General features: G+C 46.2%; 1 protein-coding gene across 1 annotated transcript in view; it reads left to right on the forward strand.

The window, feature by feature from the left end:
* Nucleotides 1-20367, forward strand: part of LOC130133145 (protein phosphatase 3 catalytic subunit alpha-like) — a 60595-nt gene extending 40228 nt beyond the window's left edge. The window contains exons 9-14 of the mRNA XM_056301935.1: nucleotides 176-301; nucleotides 7885-7962; nucleotides 11088-11172; nucleotides 13153-13250; nucleotides 15313-15360; nucleotides 20189-20367. Of these exons, the coding sequence (XP_056157910.1) occupies nucleotides 176-301; nucleotides 7885-7962; nucleotides 11088-11172; nucleotides 13153-13250; nucleotides 15313-15360; nucleotides 20189-20367 (614 nt within the window). The remainder of the gene's footprint in view (nucleotides 1-175; nucleotides 302-7884; nucleotides 7963-11087; nucleotides 11173-13152; nucleotides 13251-15312; nucleotides 15361-20188) is intronic.
* The last annotated feature ends 355 nt before the right edge of the window (nucleotides 20368-20722 follow it).

Here is a 20722-nt window from a genome sequence, read left to right on the forward strand (position 1 = left end):
ACACACACAATGCACAAAGAAAGAATACACTATTACTTATAACACAATAGCTCATAAGAGACAAACAAACTGCTGACTAGCAAACTAACTGACTGAAGACCTGCACACTGACGTGTTTCTGTGTGTGTGTGTGTGTGTGTGTGTGTGTGTGTGTGTGTGTGTGTGGGTCCACTAGCGGCAGTACTGAAGTACGAAAACAACGTGATGAACATCCGCCAGTTCAACTGCTCTCCTCACCCATACTGGCTGCCCAACTTCATGGACGTCTTCACCTGGTCTCTGCCGTTTGTGGGAGAAAAAGGTTACACACACACACACACACACACACACACACACATACACAGACACACACGCTCACACACACTCACACACGTTTGCGTGGACCTGTTGGACAGCTCCTACACCTGCTCTCTCGCTCTCCGTCCCCCCCTGTAGTCGCCCCCCCCCGTTCGGTCTGACTCGGTTTATTTCGGTGCTCACATGTTTAGGCCTGGTTCAATTAAAAGGGAACTCGGCATGAGAAGGACAACCGCGGGTACGAATCCGCCTGCTGTCCTCTTGAAAGGACCTTCTCACATCCAGCGCACACGACATACCACACAGTCCACACGACATACTACACAGTCCACACGACATACCACACAGTCCACACGACATACCACACAGTCCAAACGACATACCACACAGTCCACACGACATACTACACAGTCCACACGACATACCACACAGTCCACACGACATACCACACAGTCCACACGACATATCACACAGTCCACACGACATACCACACAGTCCACACGACATACCACACAGTCCACACGACATATCACACAGTCCACACGACATATCACACAGTCCACACGACATATCACACAGCACACACGACATACCACACAGCCCACATGACGTCCACACCACATACCACACAGTCCACACGACATACCACACAGTCCACACGACATACCACACAAGCGCACACGACATACCACACAGCCCACACGACATATCACACGGTGCACACGACATACCACACAGCCCACACGACATACCACACAGTCCACACGACATACCACACAGTCCACACGACATACCACACAGTCCACACGACATACCACACAGTCCACACGACATATCACACGGCGCACACGACATATCACACGGTGCACACGACATACTACACAGTCCACACGACATACCACACAGTCCACACGACATATCACACAGTCCACATGACATACCACAGTCCACACGACATATCACACAGTCCACATGACGTACCACACAGTCCACACGACGTACCACACAGTCCACATGACGTACCACACAGTCCACACGACATACCAGTCCACACGACATACCACAGTCCACACGACATACCACACAGCCCACATGACGTACCACACAGTCCACACGACATATCACACAGTCCACATGACATTTCACACAGTCCACACGACATACCACACAGTCCACACGACATACCACACGGTCCACACGACATACCACACAGTCCACACGACATACCACACAGTCTGTACCACACAGTCCACACGACATATCACACAGTCCACATGACGTACCACACAGTCCACACAGCATACCACACAGTCCACACGACATACCACACAGTCCACATGACGTACCACACAGTCCACACGACATACCACACAGTCCACACGACATATCACACAGTCCACACGACATATCAAACAGTCCACACGACATGGATATGTGTGTTAGTGTGGATGTGTGTGTGTTAGTGTGGATATGTGTGTATTAGATATGTGTGTTAGTGTGGATATGTGTGTGTTAGTTTGGATATGTGTGTTAGTGTGGATGTGTGTGTTAGTGTGGATGTGTGTGTTAGTGTGGATATGTGTGTTAGTGTGGATATGTGTGTTAGTGTGGATATGTGTGTGTTAGTGTGGATGTGTGTGTGTTAGTGTGGATGTGTGTGTGTTAGTGTGGATATGTGTGTGTTAGTGTGAATGTGTGTGTGTTAGTGTGGATATGTGTGTGTTAGTGTGGATATGTGTGTTAGTGTGGATATGTGTGTTAGTGTGGATATGTGTGTTAGTGTGGATATGTGTGTTAGTGTGGATATGTGTGTGTTAGTGTGGATATGTGTGTTAGTGTGGATATGTGTGTTAGTTTGGATGTGTGTGTGTTAGTGTGGATATGTGTGTTAGTGTGGATGTGTGTGTTTTAGTGTGGATATGTGTGTGTTAGTTTGGATATGTGTGTTAGTGTGGATATGTGTGTGTTAGTGTGGATGTGTGTGTTAGTGTGGATATGTGTGTTAGTGTGGATATGTGTGTTAGTGTGGATATGTGTGTTAGTTTGGATATGTGTGTGTTAGTGTGGATATGTGTGTTAGTGTGGAGGTGTGTGTGTGTTAGTGTGGATATGTGTGTATTAGATATGTGTGTTAGTGTGGCTATGTGTGTGTTAGTGTGGATATGTGTGTGTTAGTGTGGATATGTGTGTTAGTGTGGATATGTGTGTTAGTGTGGATATGTGTGTGTTAGTGTGGATATGTGTGTGTTAGTGTGGATATGTGTGTTAGTGTGGATATGTGTGTATTAGATATGTGTGTTAGTGTGGATGTGTGTGTGTGTGTGTGTTAGTGTGGATATGTGTGTGGATATGTGTGTTAGTGTGGATATGTGTGTTAGTGTGGATATGTGTGTATTAGATATGTGTGTTAGTGTGGATATGTGTGTGTTAGTGTGGATATGTGTGTGTTAGTGTGGATATGTGTGTTATTTTGGATATGTGTGTGTTAGTGTGGATATGTGTGTTAGTGTGGATATGTGTGTTAGTGTGGATATGTGTGTGTTAGTGTGGATGTGTGTGTGTTAGTGTGGATGTGTGTGTGTTAGTGTGGATATGTGTGTGTTAGTGTGAATGTGTGTGTGTTAGTGTGGATATGTGTGTGTTAGTGTGGATATGTGTGTTAGTGTGGATATGTGTGTTAGTGTGGATATGTGTGTTAGTTTGGATATGTGTGTGTTAGTGTGGATATGTGTGTTAGTGTGGATATGTGTGTGTTAGTGTGGATATGTGTGTTAGTGTGGATATGTGTGTTAGTTTGGATGTGTGTGTGTTAGTGTGGATATGTGTGTTAGTGTGGATGTGTGTGTGTTAGTTTGGATATGTGTGTGTTAGTATGGATATGTGTGTTAGTGTGGATATGTGTGTTAGTGTGGATATGTGTGTTAGTTTGGATATGTGTGTTAGTGTGGATGTGTGTTAGTTTGGATATGTGTGTGTTAGTGTGGATATGTGTGTTAGTGTGGAGGTGTGTGTGTGTTAGTGTGGATATGTGTGTATTAGATATGTGTGTTAGTGTGGCTATGTGTGTGTTAGTGTGGATATGTGTGTGTTAGTGTGGATATGTGTGTTAGTGTGGATATGTGTGTTAGTGTGGATATGTGTGTGTTAGTGTGGATATGTGTGTTAGTGTGGATATGTGTGTATTAGATATGTGTGTTAGTGTGGATGTGTGTGTGTGTGTTAGTGTGGATATGTGTGTGGATATGTGTGTTAGTGTGGATATGTGTGTATTAGATATGTGTGTTAGTGTGGATATGTGTGTGTTAGTGTGGATATGTGTGTGTTAGTGTGGATATGTGTGTTATTTTGGATATGTGTGTGTCAGTGTGGATATGTGTGTTAGTGTGGAGGTGTGTGTGTTAGTGTGGATATGTGTGATAGTGTGGATATGTGTGTATTAGATATGTGTGTTAGTGTGGATATGTGTGTGTTAGTGTGGATATGTGTGTTTTAGTGTGGATATGCGTGTTAGTGTGGATATGTGTGTTAGTGTGGATATGTGTGTTAGTGTGGATATGTGTGTGTTAGTGTGGATATGTGTGTATTAGATATGTGTGTTAGTGTGGATGTGTGTGTGTTAGTGTGGATATGTGTGTTAGTGTGGATATGTGTGTATTAGATATGTGTGTTAGTGTGGATATGTGTGTGTTAGTGTGGATATGTGTGTTAGTGTGGACATGTGTGTTAGTGTGGATATGTGTGTTAGTGTGGAGGTGTGTGTGTGTTAGTGTGGATATGTGTGTATTAGATATGTGTGTTAGTGTGGCTATGTGTGTGTTAGTGTGGATATGTGTGTGTTAGTGTGGATATGTGTGTTAGTGTGGATATGTGTGTTAGTGTGGATATGTGTGTGTTAGTGTGGATATGTGTGTGTTAGTGTGGATATGTGTGTTAGTGTGGATATGTGTGTATTAGATATGTGTGTTAGTGTGGATGTGTGTGTGTGTGTGTTAGTGTGGATATGTGTGTGGATATGTGTGTTAGTGTGGATATGTGTGTATTAGATATGTGTGTTAGTGTGGATATGTGTGTGTTAGTGTGGATATGTGTGTGTTAGTTTGGATATGTGTGTTATTTTGGATATGTGTGTGTTAGTGTGGATATGTGTGTTAGTGTGGATATGTGTGTTAGTGTGGATATGTGTGTGTTAGTGTGGATGTGTGTGTGTTAGTGTGGATGTGTGTGTGTTAGTGTGGATATGTGTGTGTTAGTGTGAATGTGTGTGTGTTAGTGTGGATATGTGTGTGTTAGTGTGGATATGTGTGTTAGTGTGGATATGTGTGTTAGTGTGGATATGTGTGTTAGTTTGGATATTTGTGTGTTAGTGTGGATATGTGTGTTAGTGTGGATATGTGTGTGTTAGTGTGGATATGTGTGTTAGTGTGGATATGTGTGTGTTAGTGTGGATATGTGTGTTAGTGTGGATATGTGTGTTAGTTTGGATGTGTGTGTGTTAGTGTGGATATGTGTGTTAGTGTGGATGTGTGTGTGTTAGTTTGGATATGTGTGTGTTAGTATGGATATGTGTGTTAGTGTGGATATGTGTGTTAGTTTGGATATGTGTGTTAGTGTGGATATGTGTGTGTTAGTGTGGATATGTGTGTTAGTTTGGATATGTGTGTGTTAGTGTGGATATGTGTGTTAGTGTGGAGGTGTGTGTGTGTTAGTGTGGATATGTGTGTATTAGATATGTGTGTTAGTGTGGCTATGTGTGTGTTAGTGTGGATATGTGTGTGTTAGTGTGGATATGTGTGTTAGTGTGGATATGTGTGTTAGTGTGGATATGTGTGTGTTAGTGTGGATATGTGTGTTAGTGTGGATATGTGTGTATTAGATATGTGTGTTAGTGTGGATGTGTGTGTGTGTGTTAGTGTGGATATGTGTGTGGATATGTGTGTTAGTGTGGATATGTGTGTGTTAGTGTGGATATGTGTGTGTTAGTGTGGATATGTGTGTTAGTGTGGATATGTGTGTTAGTGTGGATATGTGTGTGTTAGTGTGGATATGTGTGTTAGTGTGGATATGTGTGTATTAGATATGTGTGTTAGTGTGGATGTGTGTGTGTGTGTTAGTGTGGATATGTGTGTTAGTGTGGATATGTGTGTATTAGATATGTGTGTTAGTGTGGATATGTGTGTGTTAGTGTGGATATGTGTGTTAGTGTGGATATGTGTGTTAGTATGGATATGTGTGTTAGTGTGGACATGTGTGTTAGTGTGGATATGTGTGTTAGTGTGGAGGTGTGTGTGTGTTAGTGTGGATATGTGTGTATTAGATATGTGTGTTAGTGTGGCTATGTGTGTGTTAGTGTGGATATGTGTGTGTTAGTGTGGATATGTGTGTTAGTGTGGATATGTGTGTTAGTGTGGATATGTGTGTGTTAGTGTGGATATGTGTGTGTTAGTGTGGATATGTGTGTTAGTGTGGATATGTGTGTATTAGATATGTGTGTTAGTGTGGATGTGTGTGTGTGTGTGTTAGTGTGGATATGTGTGTGGATATGTGTGTTAGTGTGGATATGTTTGTATTAGATATGTGTGTTAGTGTGGATATGTGTGTGTTAGTGTGGATATGTGTGTGTTAGTTTGGATATGTGTGTTATTTTGGATATGTGTGTGTTAGTGTGGATATGTGTGTTAGTGTGGATATGTGTGTTAGTGTGGATATGTGTGTGTTAGTGTGGATGTGTGTGTGTTAGTGTGGATGTGTGTGTGTTAGTGTGGATATGTGTGTGTTAGTGTGAATGTGTGTGTTTTAGTGTGGATATGTGTGTGTTAGTGTGGATATGTGTGTTAGTGTGGATATGTGTGTTAGTGTGGATATGTGTGTTAGTTTGGATATTTGTGTGTTAGTGTGGATATGTGTGTTAGTGTGGATATGTGTGTGTTAGTGTGGATATGTGTGTTAGTGTGGATATGTGTGTTAGTTTGGATGTGTGTGTGTTAGTGTGGATATGTGTGTTAGTGTGGATGTGTGTGTGTTAGTTTGGATATGTGTGTGTTAGTATGGATATGTGTGTTAGTGTGGATATGTGTGTTAGTTTGGATATGTGTGTTAGTGTGGATATGTGTGTGTTAGTGTGGATATGTGTGTTAGTTTGGATATGTGTGTGTTAGTGTGGATATGTGTGTTAGTGTGGAGGTGTGTGTGTGTTAGTGTGGATATGTGTGTATTAGATATGTGTGTTAGTGTGGCTATGTGTGTGTTAGTGTGGATATGTGTGTGTTAGTGTGGATATGTGTGTTAGTGTGGATATGTGTGTTAGTGTGGATATGTGTGTGTTAGTGTGGATATGTGTGTTAGTGTGGATATGTGTGTATTAGATATGTGTGTTAGTGTGGATGTGTGTGTGTGTGTTAGTGTGGATATGTGTGTGGATATGTGTGTTAGTGTGGATATGTGTGTGTTAGTGTGGATATGTGTGTGTTAGTGAGGATATGTGTGTTAGTGTGGATATGTGTGTTAGTGTGGATATGTGTGTGTTAGTGTGGATATGTGTGTTAGTGTGGATATGTGTGTATTAGATATGTGTGTTAGTGTGGATGTGTGTGTGTGTGTTAGTGTGGATATGTGTGTTGATATGTGTGTTAGTGTGGATATGTGTGTATTAGATATGTGTGTTAGTGTGGATATGTGTGTGTTAGTGTGGATATGTGTGTGTTAGTGTGAATATGTGTGTTATTTTGGATATGTGTGTGTTAGTGTGGATATGTGTGTTAGTGTGGAGGTGTGTGTGTTAGTGTGGATATGTGTTAGTGTGGATATGTGTGTATTAGATATGTGTGTTAGTGTGGATATGTGTGTGTTAGTGTGGATATGTGTGTTTTAGTGTGGATATGCGTGTTAGTGTGGATATGTGTGTTAGTGTGGATATGTGTGTTAGTGTGGATATGTGTGTGTTAGTGTGGATATGTGTGTTAGTGTGGATATGTGTGTATTAGATATGTGTGTTAGTGTGGATGTGTGTGTGTTAGTGTGGATATGTGTGTTAGTGTGGATATGTGTGTATTAGATATGTGTGTTAGTGTGGATATGTGTGTGTTAGTGTGGATATGTGTGTTAGTGTGGATATGTGTGTTAGTATGGATATGTGTGTTAGTGTGGACATGTGTGTTAGTGTGGATATGTGTGTTAGTGTGGATATATGTGTGTTAGTTTGGATATGTGTGTTAGTGTGGATATATGTGTGTTAGTGTGGATATGTGTGTTAGTTTGGATATGTGTGTTAGTGTGGATATATGTGTGTTAGTGTGGATATGTGTGTTAGTGTGGATATGTGTGTTAGTGTGGATGTGTTAGTTTGCATACGTGTGTGTTAGTGTGGATATGTGTGTGTTAGATATGTGTTCTTGTAGTTGTTGTGGGTGTTTTTGTCTGTGTTGTACTGCTGTGGGAAACGGCTTTTCGTTTAATTTCATGTACATAAGTGCATGAAATGAGACGACAAACAGTGTCCCCTGACTCCTGAATGAAGTGTCGCTGATAAAGACCCCCCCCCCCTGGCCCCCCTGTGGTGGTCCGTCCTGGGGCTTGTGTGTCTCTTTGCAGTGACCGAGATGCTGGTCAACGTCCTGAGCATCTGCTCTGACGACGAGCTGATGAACGATGGCGACGAGCTCTACGACGGTAAGCGGACCGCACCACCACACGTAGGAGTCACCAGGGGCGGCTGGTGGTGATACCGGGTGGGTGGGCTAACAAATGCCCATCAATAGTTCAAGCCGCAGCAGCATCACATCCCACGTGCCAAGTCACAGCAACGACACGACATAGTACCTTGTCATAGCAAGTGCTCTACAACAACACAATAGAGACGTACCCACAAGAATGGCTGCCGAAAAACTCTCTCTCTCACACGCACTTCCCAATTTTGTTGGATGAAAGTTTCAAATCCAACATTTCTTGGGTCCAGGCCGTGTCTCTTCCAAAAAGCTAGCATGGGGAACAGAAGGGGGCAATTCTTAGCCACACTTGCCGTTAGCCGAGCTCTCGTTTCAACCAAGTGTAACCGGCTATTTTCTTGCCCGGTGCGGGATTCAATACGGGGTGTACTGCACCACAAGGCGACATCACTAACCGCTCGACTAAAGCAGTGGTTCTCAACCTTTTTGGGGTCCTGGACCCCCTGCGTATTTTTGATCTACCCTGAGGACCCCTCCACCTGATCTTGGGGGAGCGGGGTTGCAATTTGATAGAAACAGTAGAAACTGCATTTTAAATTGCATTATAGCATTTATTCACTCTTTGGGGCAAAAATAAGAGCTTTCAGTTGTAACTTAGATATAGTTAACAAACAGAATTCTTATGCAGTAACTTTCAGATATATGTAACAAAACAGAATATGTATTCAGTAACTTTCAGATAGATGTAACAACCGAATTTTTATGCAGTAACTTTTAACAATGCAAACGGGAGCGAGATCTCTTATTAAAATACAATAAATTACACTTGTGAAACAGATGTAATTAGAGAAAAAAGTCCTGTTACCCTTTATAGTTTAGGTAGCTAAAGGTCTCAGTCACATTTGAGTAAAATAATCCTATTTCTATAAATGTCATAGGATCTTTTTTTTTTAAAGATATTTTATTTTCACGGACCCCTTGCAATTACACCACGGACCACTAGGGGTCCGCGGACCCCCGGTTGAGAAACACTGGACTAAAGGGTCAGACCCGTTAGCTAGGGGCTAACGGGTCTTATTAGTAGTTTACACAAGTAACACAAACTTGCGGCTTTGTCGCTTGTCCTGCTGCGTTACTCCAACATCGTTTAGACCACGTGTCCCCGGTCTCTTCACGTCCACTTGTTCCTCCAGAGACGCAGGAGAAAATGGAGGATATACAGTAAACAATCCGCCTCGTTCACGCTCACGCCCGCGCTCACCTTCTCCTCCCCGCGCTCACCTTCTCCTCCCCGCGCTCGCGCAAGTTAGCGCCTCACTGTACGTGCCGTCACTCTGTACGTCCGCTGTCATTGGTCAGAAGTCAGCGGCCTTGAGGACTGGCCGAATTTAGCCCGCATGATCAGCAGATCGAGGGGGCGTGTCCCGGCGCCTGTCACTCACTCGCTACGACCATGACAGGGAAGCGGATGCTGCTGTGTTTGGGCTCATTTAGCCACATCCTGTTTTACCCTAGACTGTTGTGCTGTGGCTGCTCGAGGTCCCACCGACATTTAAAACAATCTGTTCTAAGGTTTTATTTTAACAATCATTTTCTCAACTTTATTGTAAAAAACGGGGGGAGGGGGGGGGCCCGTTAGGCCCCGTTAGCCCATTCATACCAGCCGTCCCTGGGAGTAATTGTGACAAATTACACCCCGAAAAAAAACATATCCGCTCAGAAACCGGATTACAGGTGCTCCTTTTCAAGGCAGATTTTGTGTTGTGCATGTTTGGAAACAGTATTTGTTTGGCGAGATAGGGGGCGCAGATGTTATTCGGATCACAGCTGCAGACGATAACAGTACTGACGTTCAACCTGTAATGTCTAACATGACTTGGAAAACCTCCTGGTCAGTTGTCGAGGTCTGACTTCACGTATGGACTGAGTAATGTCTAATGATATTTTGAATGATAATTTATACATACATGGATGCAGGGGCGCAACGAGGGGGGTGGGGTGCAGAGGGTGCAATGCACACAGGCGCCGCAATTCTGCGGGGGAGCCAAAAGACCGCATGCATTTTTTTTATTATAATTAAAAATATCACATGTAACTGTATGTTCTAATCCATAATTCTCATCTAAGTAATAATATTGTAACCGGTTGTTTTCTTGCCCGGTGCGGGATTCGATACGAGTGTACTACACCACAAGGCGACGTCACTAACCGCTCGGCTAAAGGGTCAGACCTGTTAGCTAGGGGCTAACGTGTCTTATTAGTAGTTTACAGTCGTCACCCTCCCCGGAAGCGCGCCCTCGTTATTCCCGCGCTCCGAAGAGACTTCTGAGGATCTGCACACTTCCGTATCCCACCGCTGACACCAATGTAACCGGTTATTTTCTTGCCCGGTGCGGGATTCGATATGGGGTGTATTGCACCACAAGGCGACATCACTAACCCCTCGGCTAAAGGGTCAGACCCGTTAGCTAGGGGCTAACGTGTCTTATTAGTAGTTTACAATATTTATAAATACTAAACTTTTAAAAAACGAACAGGCCTATAACCACAAATTGTTTACTGTGCAGTGTGCTTTTGGCGCCCCCGCTGATGCGGCGCCTGTGTGCATTACACCCTCTGCGCCCCCCCCCCCCCCGTTGCGCTCCTGCATGGATGTGATTTTAAAAAAAATTTTAAGGGGCGTCCGGGCAGCGTAGCGGTCCATTCCGTCGCTTACCAACACGGGGATCGGCGGTTCGAATCTCCGTGTTACCTCCGGCTTGGTCGGGCGCCCCTACAGACACAACTGGCCGTGTGTGCGGGTGGGGAAGCCGGAGATGAGTATGTGTCCTGGTCGCTGCACTAGCGCCTCCTCTGGTCGGTCGGGGCGCCCGTTCGGGGGGGGGGGTAGCGTGATCCTCCAACGCGCTACAGCCCCCCTGGTGAAACTCCTGTCAGAAGCGGCTGGTGACTCCACATGTACAGGAGGAGGCACGTGGCAGCAACGCCCCCTCCCCGGATGGGCAGAGGGGGGGGGAGCAGCGACCGGGACGGCTCGGAACAGTGGGGTGATTGGCCGGGTACGATTGGGTAGGGGAAAAGGGGGGAGGGGGAAGAATGAGTAAACAGATTTAACTGCTTGTCTTTCAGCCAACGCCGCAGCAGCCAGGAAAGAAGTGATTAAAAACAAGATCCGCGCCATCGGGAAAATGGCCAAAATGTTCTCTGTGCTACGGTGGGTCCATTTCCGGTGGTTAGCGCGTGTGTTTATGTACTGCCTCGTGTTCCGCTTGTGTTTTCACACGCGTCTGTATACATGTGGGTAGCGGCTAGTTCCCGTCGCTGCAGAGAACGGTCAACTGAGCATGCGCGAAATGCCTCTACCACGCCCCCACACGCCCCGCGTAGCGCCCAGGCGCTGGGGTTCTAGGAAGACCCGCCCCTACTCTGCGTCTGATTGGCTAGCTTTAACCCTAACCCCGCCCTCACCCTAACCTACCCAAACAACGGAGGCGAGGAGTACTTGCGCATGCTCAGTTGACCGTTCTCTGCATCCATGGGAACTAGCCTCTACCTACACGTGTGCACGTGCGTGCCCATGTGCAGGTTGACCGAGCACTTCCTGGGTCAATCAGAGCTCAGACATGCAGCGCGAGTTTCAGACCTGTAATTTCGAGTTCGACGGATGTTCAGTCTGTTTGGGTTTGGGTTTTTTTTAAGTTCCAAGTTGTGGGGCGTCCGGGTGGCGTTGCGGCCTACCGGCTTGTTCGGGCGTCCCGACAGACACAATTGGCCGTGTCTGTGGGTGGGACGCCGGATGTGGGTATGTGTCCTGGTCGCCGCACTAGCGCCTCCTCTGGTTGGTCGGGGCGCCTGTTTGGCAAGGAGGGGGAACTGGGGGGAATAGAGCGATCCTCCCACGCGCTACATCCCCCTGGTGAAACTCCTCAATGTCAGGTGAAAAGAAGCGGCTGGTGACTCCACATGTATGGGAGGAGGCATGTGGTAGTCTGCAGCCTCCCCGGGTCAGCAGAGGGGGTGGAGCAGTGACCGGGACGGCTCGGAAGAGTGGGGTAATTGGCCAAGTACAATTGGGAGAAAAGGGGGGAACCCCCCCCCCAACAAAACACACACACACGGAAAAAAGAAGCTCCAAGTTGTGTGGAATGCAACAGCATCATTCCAGAAAGTGTGTAGTTCATACCAGGAAGTGTAATTCATATCAGGAAGTGTGTAGTTCATATCAGGAAGTGTGTAGTTCATACCAGGAAGTGTAATTCATACAAGGAAGTGTGTAGTTCATACCAGGAAGTGTAATTCATACCAGGAAGTGTGTTCATACCAGGAAGTGTAATTCATATCAGGAAGTGTGTAGTTCATACCAAGAAGTGTAGGTCATATCAGGAAGTGTGTAGTTCATACCAGGAAGTGTGTAGTTCATACCAGGAAGTGTGTAGTTCATATCAGGAAGTGTGTAATTCATATCAGGAAGTGTGTAGTTCATACCAAGAAGTGTAATTCATATCAGGAAGTGTGTAGTTCATATCAGGAAGTGTGTAGTTCATATCAGGAAGTGTAATTCATACGAGGAAGTGTGTAGTTCATATCAGGAAGTGTAGTTCATATCAGGAAGTGTGTAGTTCATACCAGGAAGTGTAATTCATATCAGGAAGTGTAATTCATATCAGGAAGTGTGTAGTTCATATCAGGAAGTGTGTAGTTCATACCAGGAAGTGTAATTCATACCAGGAAGTGTAGTTCATATCAGGAAGTGTGTAGTTCATACCAAGAAGTGTAGTTCATATCAGGAAGTGTGTAGTTCATACCAGGAAGTGTATAGTTCATATCAGGAAGTGTGTAGTTCATACCAGGAAGTGTGTAGTTCGTACCAGGAAGTGTGTAGTTCATATCAGGGAGTGTGTAATTCATATCAGGAAGTGTGTAGTTCATACCAAGAAGTGTAGTTCATATCAGGAAGTGTGTAGTTCATACCAGGAAGTATGTAGTTCATATTAGGAAGTGTGTAGTTCATATTAGGAAGTGTGTAGTTCATATCAGGGAGTGTAATTCATACCAGGGAGTGTAATTCATATCAGGAAGTGTGTAGTTTATACCAGGAAGTGTGTAGTTCATACCAGGAAGTGTGTAGTGCCCCGTAACTCTTTTATATTGCTGTCTGTGTGTGTCTTGCCGTGTCCCTCTCCGCCGGTCTCAGAGAGGAGAGTGAGAATGTGTTGACTCTGAAGGGGCTCACACCTACCGGCATGCTGCCCAGCGGAGTGCTGTCCGGGGGCAAACAGACCCTGCAGAGTGGTGAGTCTTTAACACACACACACACACACACACACACACTCACACACACACTTGCGCATTTAATGCTACAGCCAGACTGTAGTACACATTTAACCTGCGGTAGAAACACGATCCTGAGCACACGCACACAAAACAAATGAGTATGTCCATATATTTGGTTCTTGGGCCGTCTTCCTGCCCCTTTCTGGCCAATTCTAGTATATTCTCTCACTACTGCCGTTTTTATTTTCCTCTATCAACCTCTCCAGTCATCCTCCTGCCTCACTGACTCACTCACTCCCTCTCTTCACCTCACCTCACTGGCGCTGAGGATACTAACCGCCTGCTGGTCGTGTGCGAGTGTGTGTTGTCTGGTCGCAAGAGAGGCACTGAGTATGAGAGACAGACAGACAGACGGACAGGAAAGAAAGATAGAAACAGATATCCAAAAAAGATCACTTAAGTTCAGTCACTGGGCGGCAGGTGGGGAGACACCCTGGACAGGCCGCCAGGCCGTCAAACAGGGCCCACACACATTCACACCTAGGGGCAATGCAGTACGGGTGATTCACCTGACCTGCACGTCTTTGGACTGTGGGAGGAAACCGGAGCAGCTGGAGGAAACCCGGGCAGAACATGCAAACGCCACACAGAGGACAACCCCCCCCCCCCAAGGTCAGACTACCCCGGGGCTCGAACCCAGGACCTTCCTGGTGTGAGGCGACCGCGCTAACCACTGCACCACCATGCCACCACACTGCAGTTTAAAGCATTCCAGATCCAGGAGCTAAGAAAGAGTCCCCTCAGTCAGCTGGTAGTGAAACTAACTGACCCCGTAACCACTGACACAGATGAGTTTCAGACCAGCACTGCTGACCAACCACGGATTACAGGAAACCACATCATCACACAATGCTAAAACCCATAATTGGGGCATAGAAACCAAACGACAGCACAAATGAGGATGTTATGGGGCCTAAAGAGAACACAAACTGGCTGACTGTCTGTCCACTGTCAGAGACAGTCAGCACAGACACATCCTGACCAAGGACAGGCTCACTGACCACAGTCTAGCCACTGAAAAGGGCAGACACACAACACATCTTGGCTACCAAAAGAGCAGAGAATATGTGGTCACTGTACGGCAGGTGAGGTGGAGACAGAGATGCACTTCCTGCTAAATTGTGAGAAATTCCGGAACATGAGAGGAAAATACCAGGAGAACTTTGAAAACCAGATTCCAAATGTTCTACTCCTGGATGAGAAAGAACAATGGTCACTTATTTTAGGAGAGGGTCAAAGGTCACACCTTGCGGCACAATATGTGTCAGAATGCCCTAGCCTAAGGGTCAGTGAGTGACCAAAACACTGTCAGTTGCTGTTCAAGTGCTGTTCTGTTTCTGCCAGATCTATCTATTCCTTTTCCTTTAGTTATTTATTCATTTATTTATTGTTTAGTTCTCTGTTGACCTGTTTTGCTTTGGCAACATTGTAATTAATGCAGTCATGCCAATACAGCATCGCTGAATTGAACTGAGAGAGAGAGACAGAGAGGGAGAAGACAACGGGACAGAACAGAAGAGAACAGAACGGAATCAGGGAAGAAGGATGTGTGTATGTGTGTGTGTGTGTGTGAAGGCTAACACCAGCTACTGGAAATGCTAACACCAGGCGTCCTCTGAACTTGCCATGGCCTCAGTGCTGCTGTGAGGGCCTTGCATGAGTAACACATACACTCCTCTCTCTTTCTCCTTCTCGCTCTATCTCCTTTTCTGTCTCCTCCCTTTCTCCTTTTTTTCTCCTCCTTTCTCCTTCTTCTCCTCTATCCCCTTCTCTATCTCCTCCTTCTCCTTGTCTTTCTCCTTTCTCCTTCTCTCTTTCTCCTCCTCCTCCTTCTATCATTTTCTCCTCTCTTTCTCTACTCTCTTGGACTCTCATGTCTGCCCCTTTTCTTCTTTCTTTTATTTCTCTCTCTCCCTTCTCTCTCTCTCTCTCTCTCTCTCTCTCTCTCTCTCTCTCTCTCTCTCTCTCTCTCTCTCTCTCTCTCTCTCTCTCTCTCTCTCTTTGGTTGTCCATCCTTCAGCCACCATTGAGGCCATAGAAGCCATCGAGACAGTTCAGGATGCTGAAGGTAAAATCACACTCATTTCAATGTGTGTGTGTGTGTGCGCGCGACCATGCGTGCGTATATTTGAGTGCGCGTGTGTGTGAGTGGCATGGCTGCGCTCTCGGTCGCCCATGCTCACCAGGTCACAGATTCTACTTACCCACAATGCATTGAGCTCTTCTGACTGCTGCGGCACTCAGCCTGACACCACCTCATGCTAACGCCATCACATTAAAACACACTCATACACATGGTGCACACTTTCCTGTCTTCTCTCTCCTCTGTTTGGTAAACACTACCCACCCTCCAACCGCAGACACACACACACAGACACACACGCACAAATACAACACAGCCTCGCTCGCTCAAGCTTGTGTTTGCACACCACTGTACCTGCATATCAAAACATATGTATGTCCTTATGAAGACAAGTCTCCCCCCATTTTCCTCCATCTCTTATTTCACCGAGAACAAAACAGTTGAACAGGGGCATCCGGGTAGTGTAGCGGTCTATTCCGTTGCCTACCAACACAGGGGCCGCTGGTTCGAATCCCCGTGTTACCTCTGGCTTGGTTGGGCGTCCCTACAGACACAGTTGGCCGTGTATGAGAAACCAGATGTGGGTATGTGTCCTGGTCGCTGCGCTAGCGCCTCCTCTGGTCGGCTGGGGTGCCTGTTCGGCGGGGAGGGGGAACTGGGGGGGGGATAGCGGGATCCTCCCACGCGCTACATCCCCCTGGTGAAACTGTCAGGTGAAAAGAAGCGGCTGGCGACTCCACATGTATTGGAGGAGGCATGTGGTAGTCTGCAGCCCTCCCCGGATTGGCAGAGAGGGTGGAGCAGCGATCGGGACGGCTCAGAAGAGTGGGGTAATTGGCCAAGTATAATTGGGGAGGAAAAGGGGGGGGGGCAAAATAAAACTTTTGACCAAAAGGTAGAAAACTAAAGGTACTGTGAACAAAGGTTGCCCTGTGTAGTCCAATAGCTCAACATGCCCAGCCACCATGCGTAGTGGATACACACCGTCTTCTGCGCTACTGTGTTTGTGTATTTTACAACCGCTTTTACAATGGCCGAGTCACCTTTGTGTCTCCTGTACTTTACTGTAGTTTTATAACATCATGTGTGTTCGTCTCCGGTGATGTCTGTGACCCTCCTCGAACCACGATCCATAATTTGTGACAAGGAGTAAATTATGGAAACGTCAAGTTGGTTTCGGGGTACGATGTGTAACTCTGACTGTCACATACGTACATCTGCTTTACGCCATAGCCACGTGTCCGTGAACAGCTGCATGTTGTGTCAAGGCCTTTCACTGCAGGACTTGCACAGGCCTCTTGACAGACCTCCTCGATGACGTTTCTGGATAAAGACCAGCTTCCGCCCGTCACGAGCTTTAAGGATGTTCTCGTTAGGAAAAACTTGGTGAATTGTCTTGCCTTCACATTTAAGTTGTAATGACACTGCGTCTATACTGCCAAGGGCAGCTCCACTGCTAGCCTTCCCCGGTGCCTTCGTTTGCTCAGCTCTGGATCCACAGGTCAGAAACCGCTTCCACTGGGCTGGTATGCTAATGTGTAGCAACACATTAAAAGCCGTGAGTAGAAGAAGTAGTGATTTATGGATGTGGTGAGGGAGGACATGCAGGTGGCTGGTGTGACAGAGGATGATGCAGAGGACATGAAGAAATGGAAACGGATGATCCGCTGTGGTGACCCCTAACAGGAGCAGCCAAAAGTAGCAGTAGTAGTAGGAGTAGTAGTAGTAGAAGAAGTAGTGGCAGACCCACGTTAATCGTTTATCTGATGAGGAAATAAGGGGCCTCATCCTTGACCTTTACTGCTTGGGCTTTCTATTTTGATGGCTTGAATAAAACAAAAAGAAAAACTGATGAAGTCATGTTAAAAGATACATTTCGGGGTGTTCAGGTAGCGTGGTGGTCTATTCCGTTGCCTACTAACACGGGGATCCCGGTTCGAATCCCCGTGTTACCTCCGGCTTGGTCGGGCGTCCCTACAGACAATTGGCCGTGTCTGCGGGTGGGAAGTCGGATGTGGGTATGTGTCCTGGCCGCTGCACTAGCGCCTCCTCTGGTCGGTTGGGGGTGCTTGTTCGTGGGGGAGGGGGAACTAGGTGGAATAGCGTGATCCTCCCATGTGCTATATCCCCCTGGTGAAACTCCTCACTGTCAGGTGAAAAGAAGCGGCTGGTGACTCCATATGTATGGGAGGAGGCATGTGGTAGTCTGCAGCCCTCCCCAGATCAGCAGAGGGGTGGAGTAGTGACTGGGACGGCTTGGAAGAGTGGGGTAATTGGCTAGATACAATTGGGGGGGGGGCAACAAAAACAAAAGAGATAATTTTCACGCCAGCTGTGAGAGCCGTGCTGAGAATCGACCTGACTCTCCCTTTCCATTGAGTCTGAGTAGTTGCACGGCGCATGCTAGCTAGCGAGGTCTTCTGACGGACGGTGTCTGTGCAACTACACTTTGTTCATATAGTGTTTCGTGTAACGGCTCATTAGCGAGCGTCTCGAGAGTTCTGACCTAGGATCAATGGTCAAGTGAAGGTCAAATGAATCCTAGTTACGCATTCACATGGTAGATAAGCACCAGTGTTTGCATGTCCACCTTTGTATGTAAGCAACGCAGGTTTTGTTTATCCAATCCCCTATAAGACGCGCTGTAGAAGCGGCAGAATCAATGATCCAAATAATGCAATGTCAAAAACACTATACCACAGTGTGGCATTTGGAAATGACTGGAACATCCTGAATATTAAAAAGCGGATTTTGAGAGTTGGACTGTGGAGAAGGATTTGGATGTGTATGAGGTGCTGCATGGGACATAATAAACAATTACCTCAGGTACATATGAGATGCTCAGACAAACTCCTCTCATACATGCCCCTGAAACACTCTCAGGTGTACTCTAGAGACACTCTTCAGCTGAACTGTTGAAACACTGCAGAAGTAAATGCTATCATCACATTCCAGATATGAACTATTTTAGCGGTGTGTGTGGGAGACTACAACTTGAAACATCCATCCATCCATCCATCCATCCATCCATTATCCAAACCGCTTATCCTGCTGTCAGGGTCGCGGGGATGCTGGACCCTATCCTAGCAGTCATTGGGCGGCCGGCGAGGAGACACCCTGGACAGGCCGCCACACCATCACAGGGCTGACACACACACACATTCACACCTACAGACAATTTAGAACGGTCAATTCACCTGACCTACATGTCTTTGGTCTCTGGGAGGAAATTGGAGCACCCACGCAGACACGGGGAGAACATGCAAACTCCACACAGAGGACGACCCGGGACGACCCCCAAGGTTGTACAACCTCGGGGCTCGAACCCAGGACCTTCTTGCTGTGAGGCGACTGCGCTAACCACTGCACCACCATGCTGCCTAGCTTGAAACAGAAACCTTTTTTTTTTTTTTACCTAAAAAGGGAAGTGATCTTTGAAATCTGAACATTTTGACTGTTGTAGGGGCTATTGTAGGGACTATCCATCCATCCATCCATCCATTATTCGAACCGCTTATCCTGCTCTCAGGGTCGCAGCGATGCTGGAGCCCATCCCAGCAGTCATTGGGCAGCAGGCGGAGAGACATCCTGGACAAGCCACCAGGACATCACAGGGCCTGTAGGGACTATTGTAGAGACTATTGTAGGAACTATTGTAGAAACTATTGTAGGAAGTATTGTAGGAACTATTGTAGGAACTATTGTAGGGACTATTGTAGGGACTATTGTAGGGACTATTGTAGGAACTCTTGTAGGAAGTATTGTAGGGACTATTGTAGGAACTATTGTTGGGGCTATTGTAGGAACTATTATAGGGACAATTTAGGAAGTATTGTAGGGACTGCTGTATGAATTATTGTAGGGACTATTGTAGGAACTATTGTAGTAAGTATTGTAGGGACTATTGTAGGGACTATTGTAGGAAGTATTGTAGGGACTATTGTGGGAAGTATTGTAGGAACTGTTGTAGGACGTATTGTAGGGACTATTGTAGGAAGTATTGTATGGACAATTTAGGAAGTATTGTAGGAAGTATTGTAGGGACTACTGTAGGAATTATTATAGGGACTATTGTAGGAACTATTGTAGGGACTAGTGTAGGAAGCATTGCCACTCTGGAGTCAACATGTAGCTTAATTCACAGTCAATCCACCAGCTAGCTCACTTCACTTGTGATGATGGCCGCTGTGGTAATGAGAGGCCTCCTCACTACTAGACACATGGATGCTGGCTGCTTCCACAGCTCCACCATGGAGGGCTTTATTTTTGTACCAGCATCTGGGACGTGCCGATCTGATGAAGCTGCAGCATGATGGGAGAGTGTTCAGTAGTATACATGTGGGCACCTCAAATGAGAGCACAGCATGCTCAAGCAGTATTAAGGAGAGTCCTGTAATGGACTGTTAGTGAATAATGTTAGCTTCACACCGTGAATGAAGCTTCTCATATAGTCATGTTGAATTATGTAACTTTGAATCATGTCCCATAGCACTCTCTGTACATGTGCATTGACATCTCGTACATAAAAAGACATTGTTCCAGAGTGTCAGTTGATTTTAACATAGCTGAAACATCTCCTTCATAAAAGAAACTCCCGGGGGCTTGGATACACAACATCCTACTCACTATCTCGTAGAACTGTTTTATGTGTACGTGTGTGTCTGTTCACGCATATTTAAATGTGTGTATATGTATGTGTATTCATGTACATGTCCGTGTTCGCGGCTGTGTGTGTGTGTGTGTGTGTGTGTGTGTGTGTCTGTGTCTGTGTGTGTGTGTGTGTGTGTGTGTGTGTGTCTCCTTCTCTCCACAGCCATCCGAGGCTTCTCCCCGCAGCACCGAATCAGCAGCTTTGAGGAGGCCAAGGGTCTGGACCGGATCAACGAGCGCATGCCGCCCCGCCGCGACGCTGTCAACAGTGTGGGCTTATCCATGGGCCGCATGAACATGGCCGAGCCCAACGGCACCGACAGCAACAGCAATATACAGTGATAGACCCACTGTCAGACGCACAGACACATATTAACAGTTATGACATCCATACGGTACCATATTTATAGATTCCTGTACATAAGGCATATGTGCACATGCACACACACCCAAAACACACAATATTTCATGAACACTGGGTACAGACGAAAACCAACAGGCAGATACACAAGAAACCACTCAGGCACACACACACACACACACACAAACGCACACACACACACACATGAATACCTATCCTTCCCCTTTGCCCGCAGCCTTGTGTGTGAGGCTTCAGAGTACCGGGACTACTACACCACCGCAGGCTGAGTTCTCATTGCACTCAGTGGGCCTACATAAAGAACTACAAATCCCATAA

The sequence above is a fragment of the Lampris incognitus genome, unplaced genomic scaffold (assembly GCF_029633865.1).
Source record: "Lampris incognitus isolate fLamInc1 unplaced genomic scaffold, fLamInc1.hap2 scaffold_233, whole genome shotgun sequence".
NCBI lineage: Eukaryota > Metazoa > Chordata > Actinopteri > Lampriformes > Lampridae > Lampris > Lampris incognitus.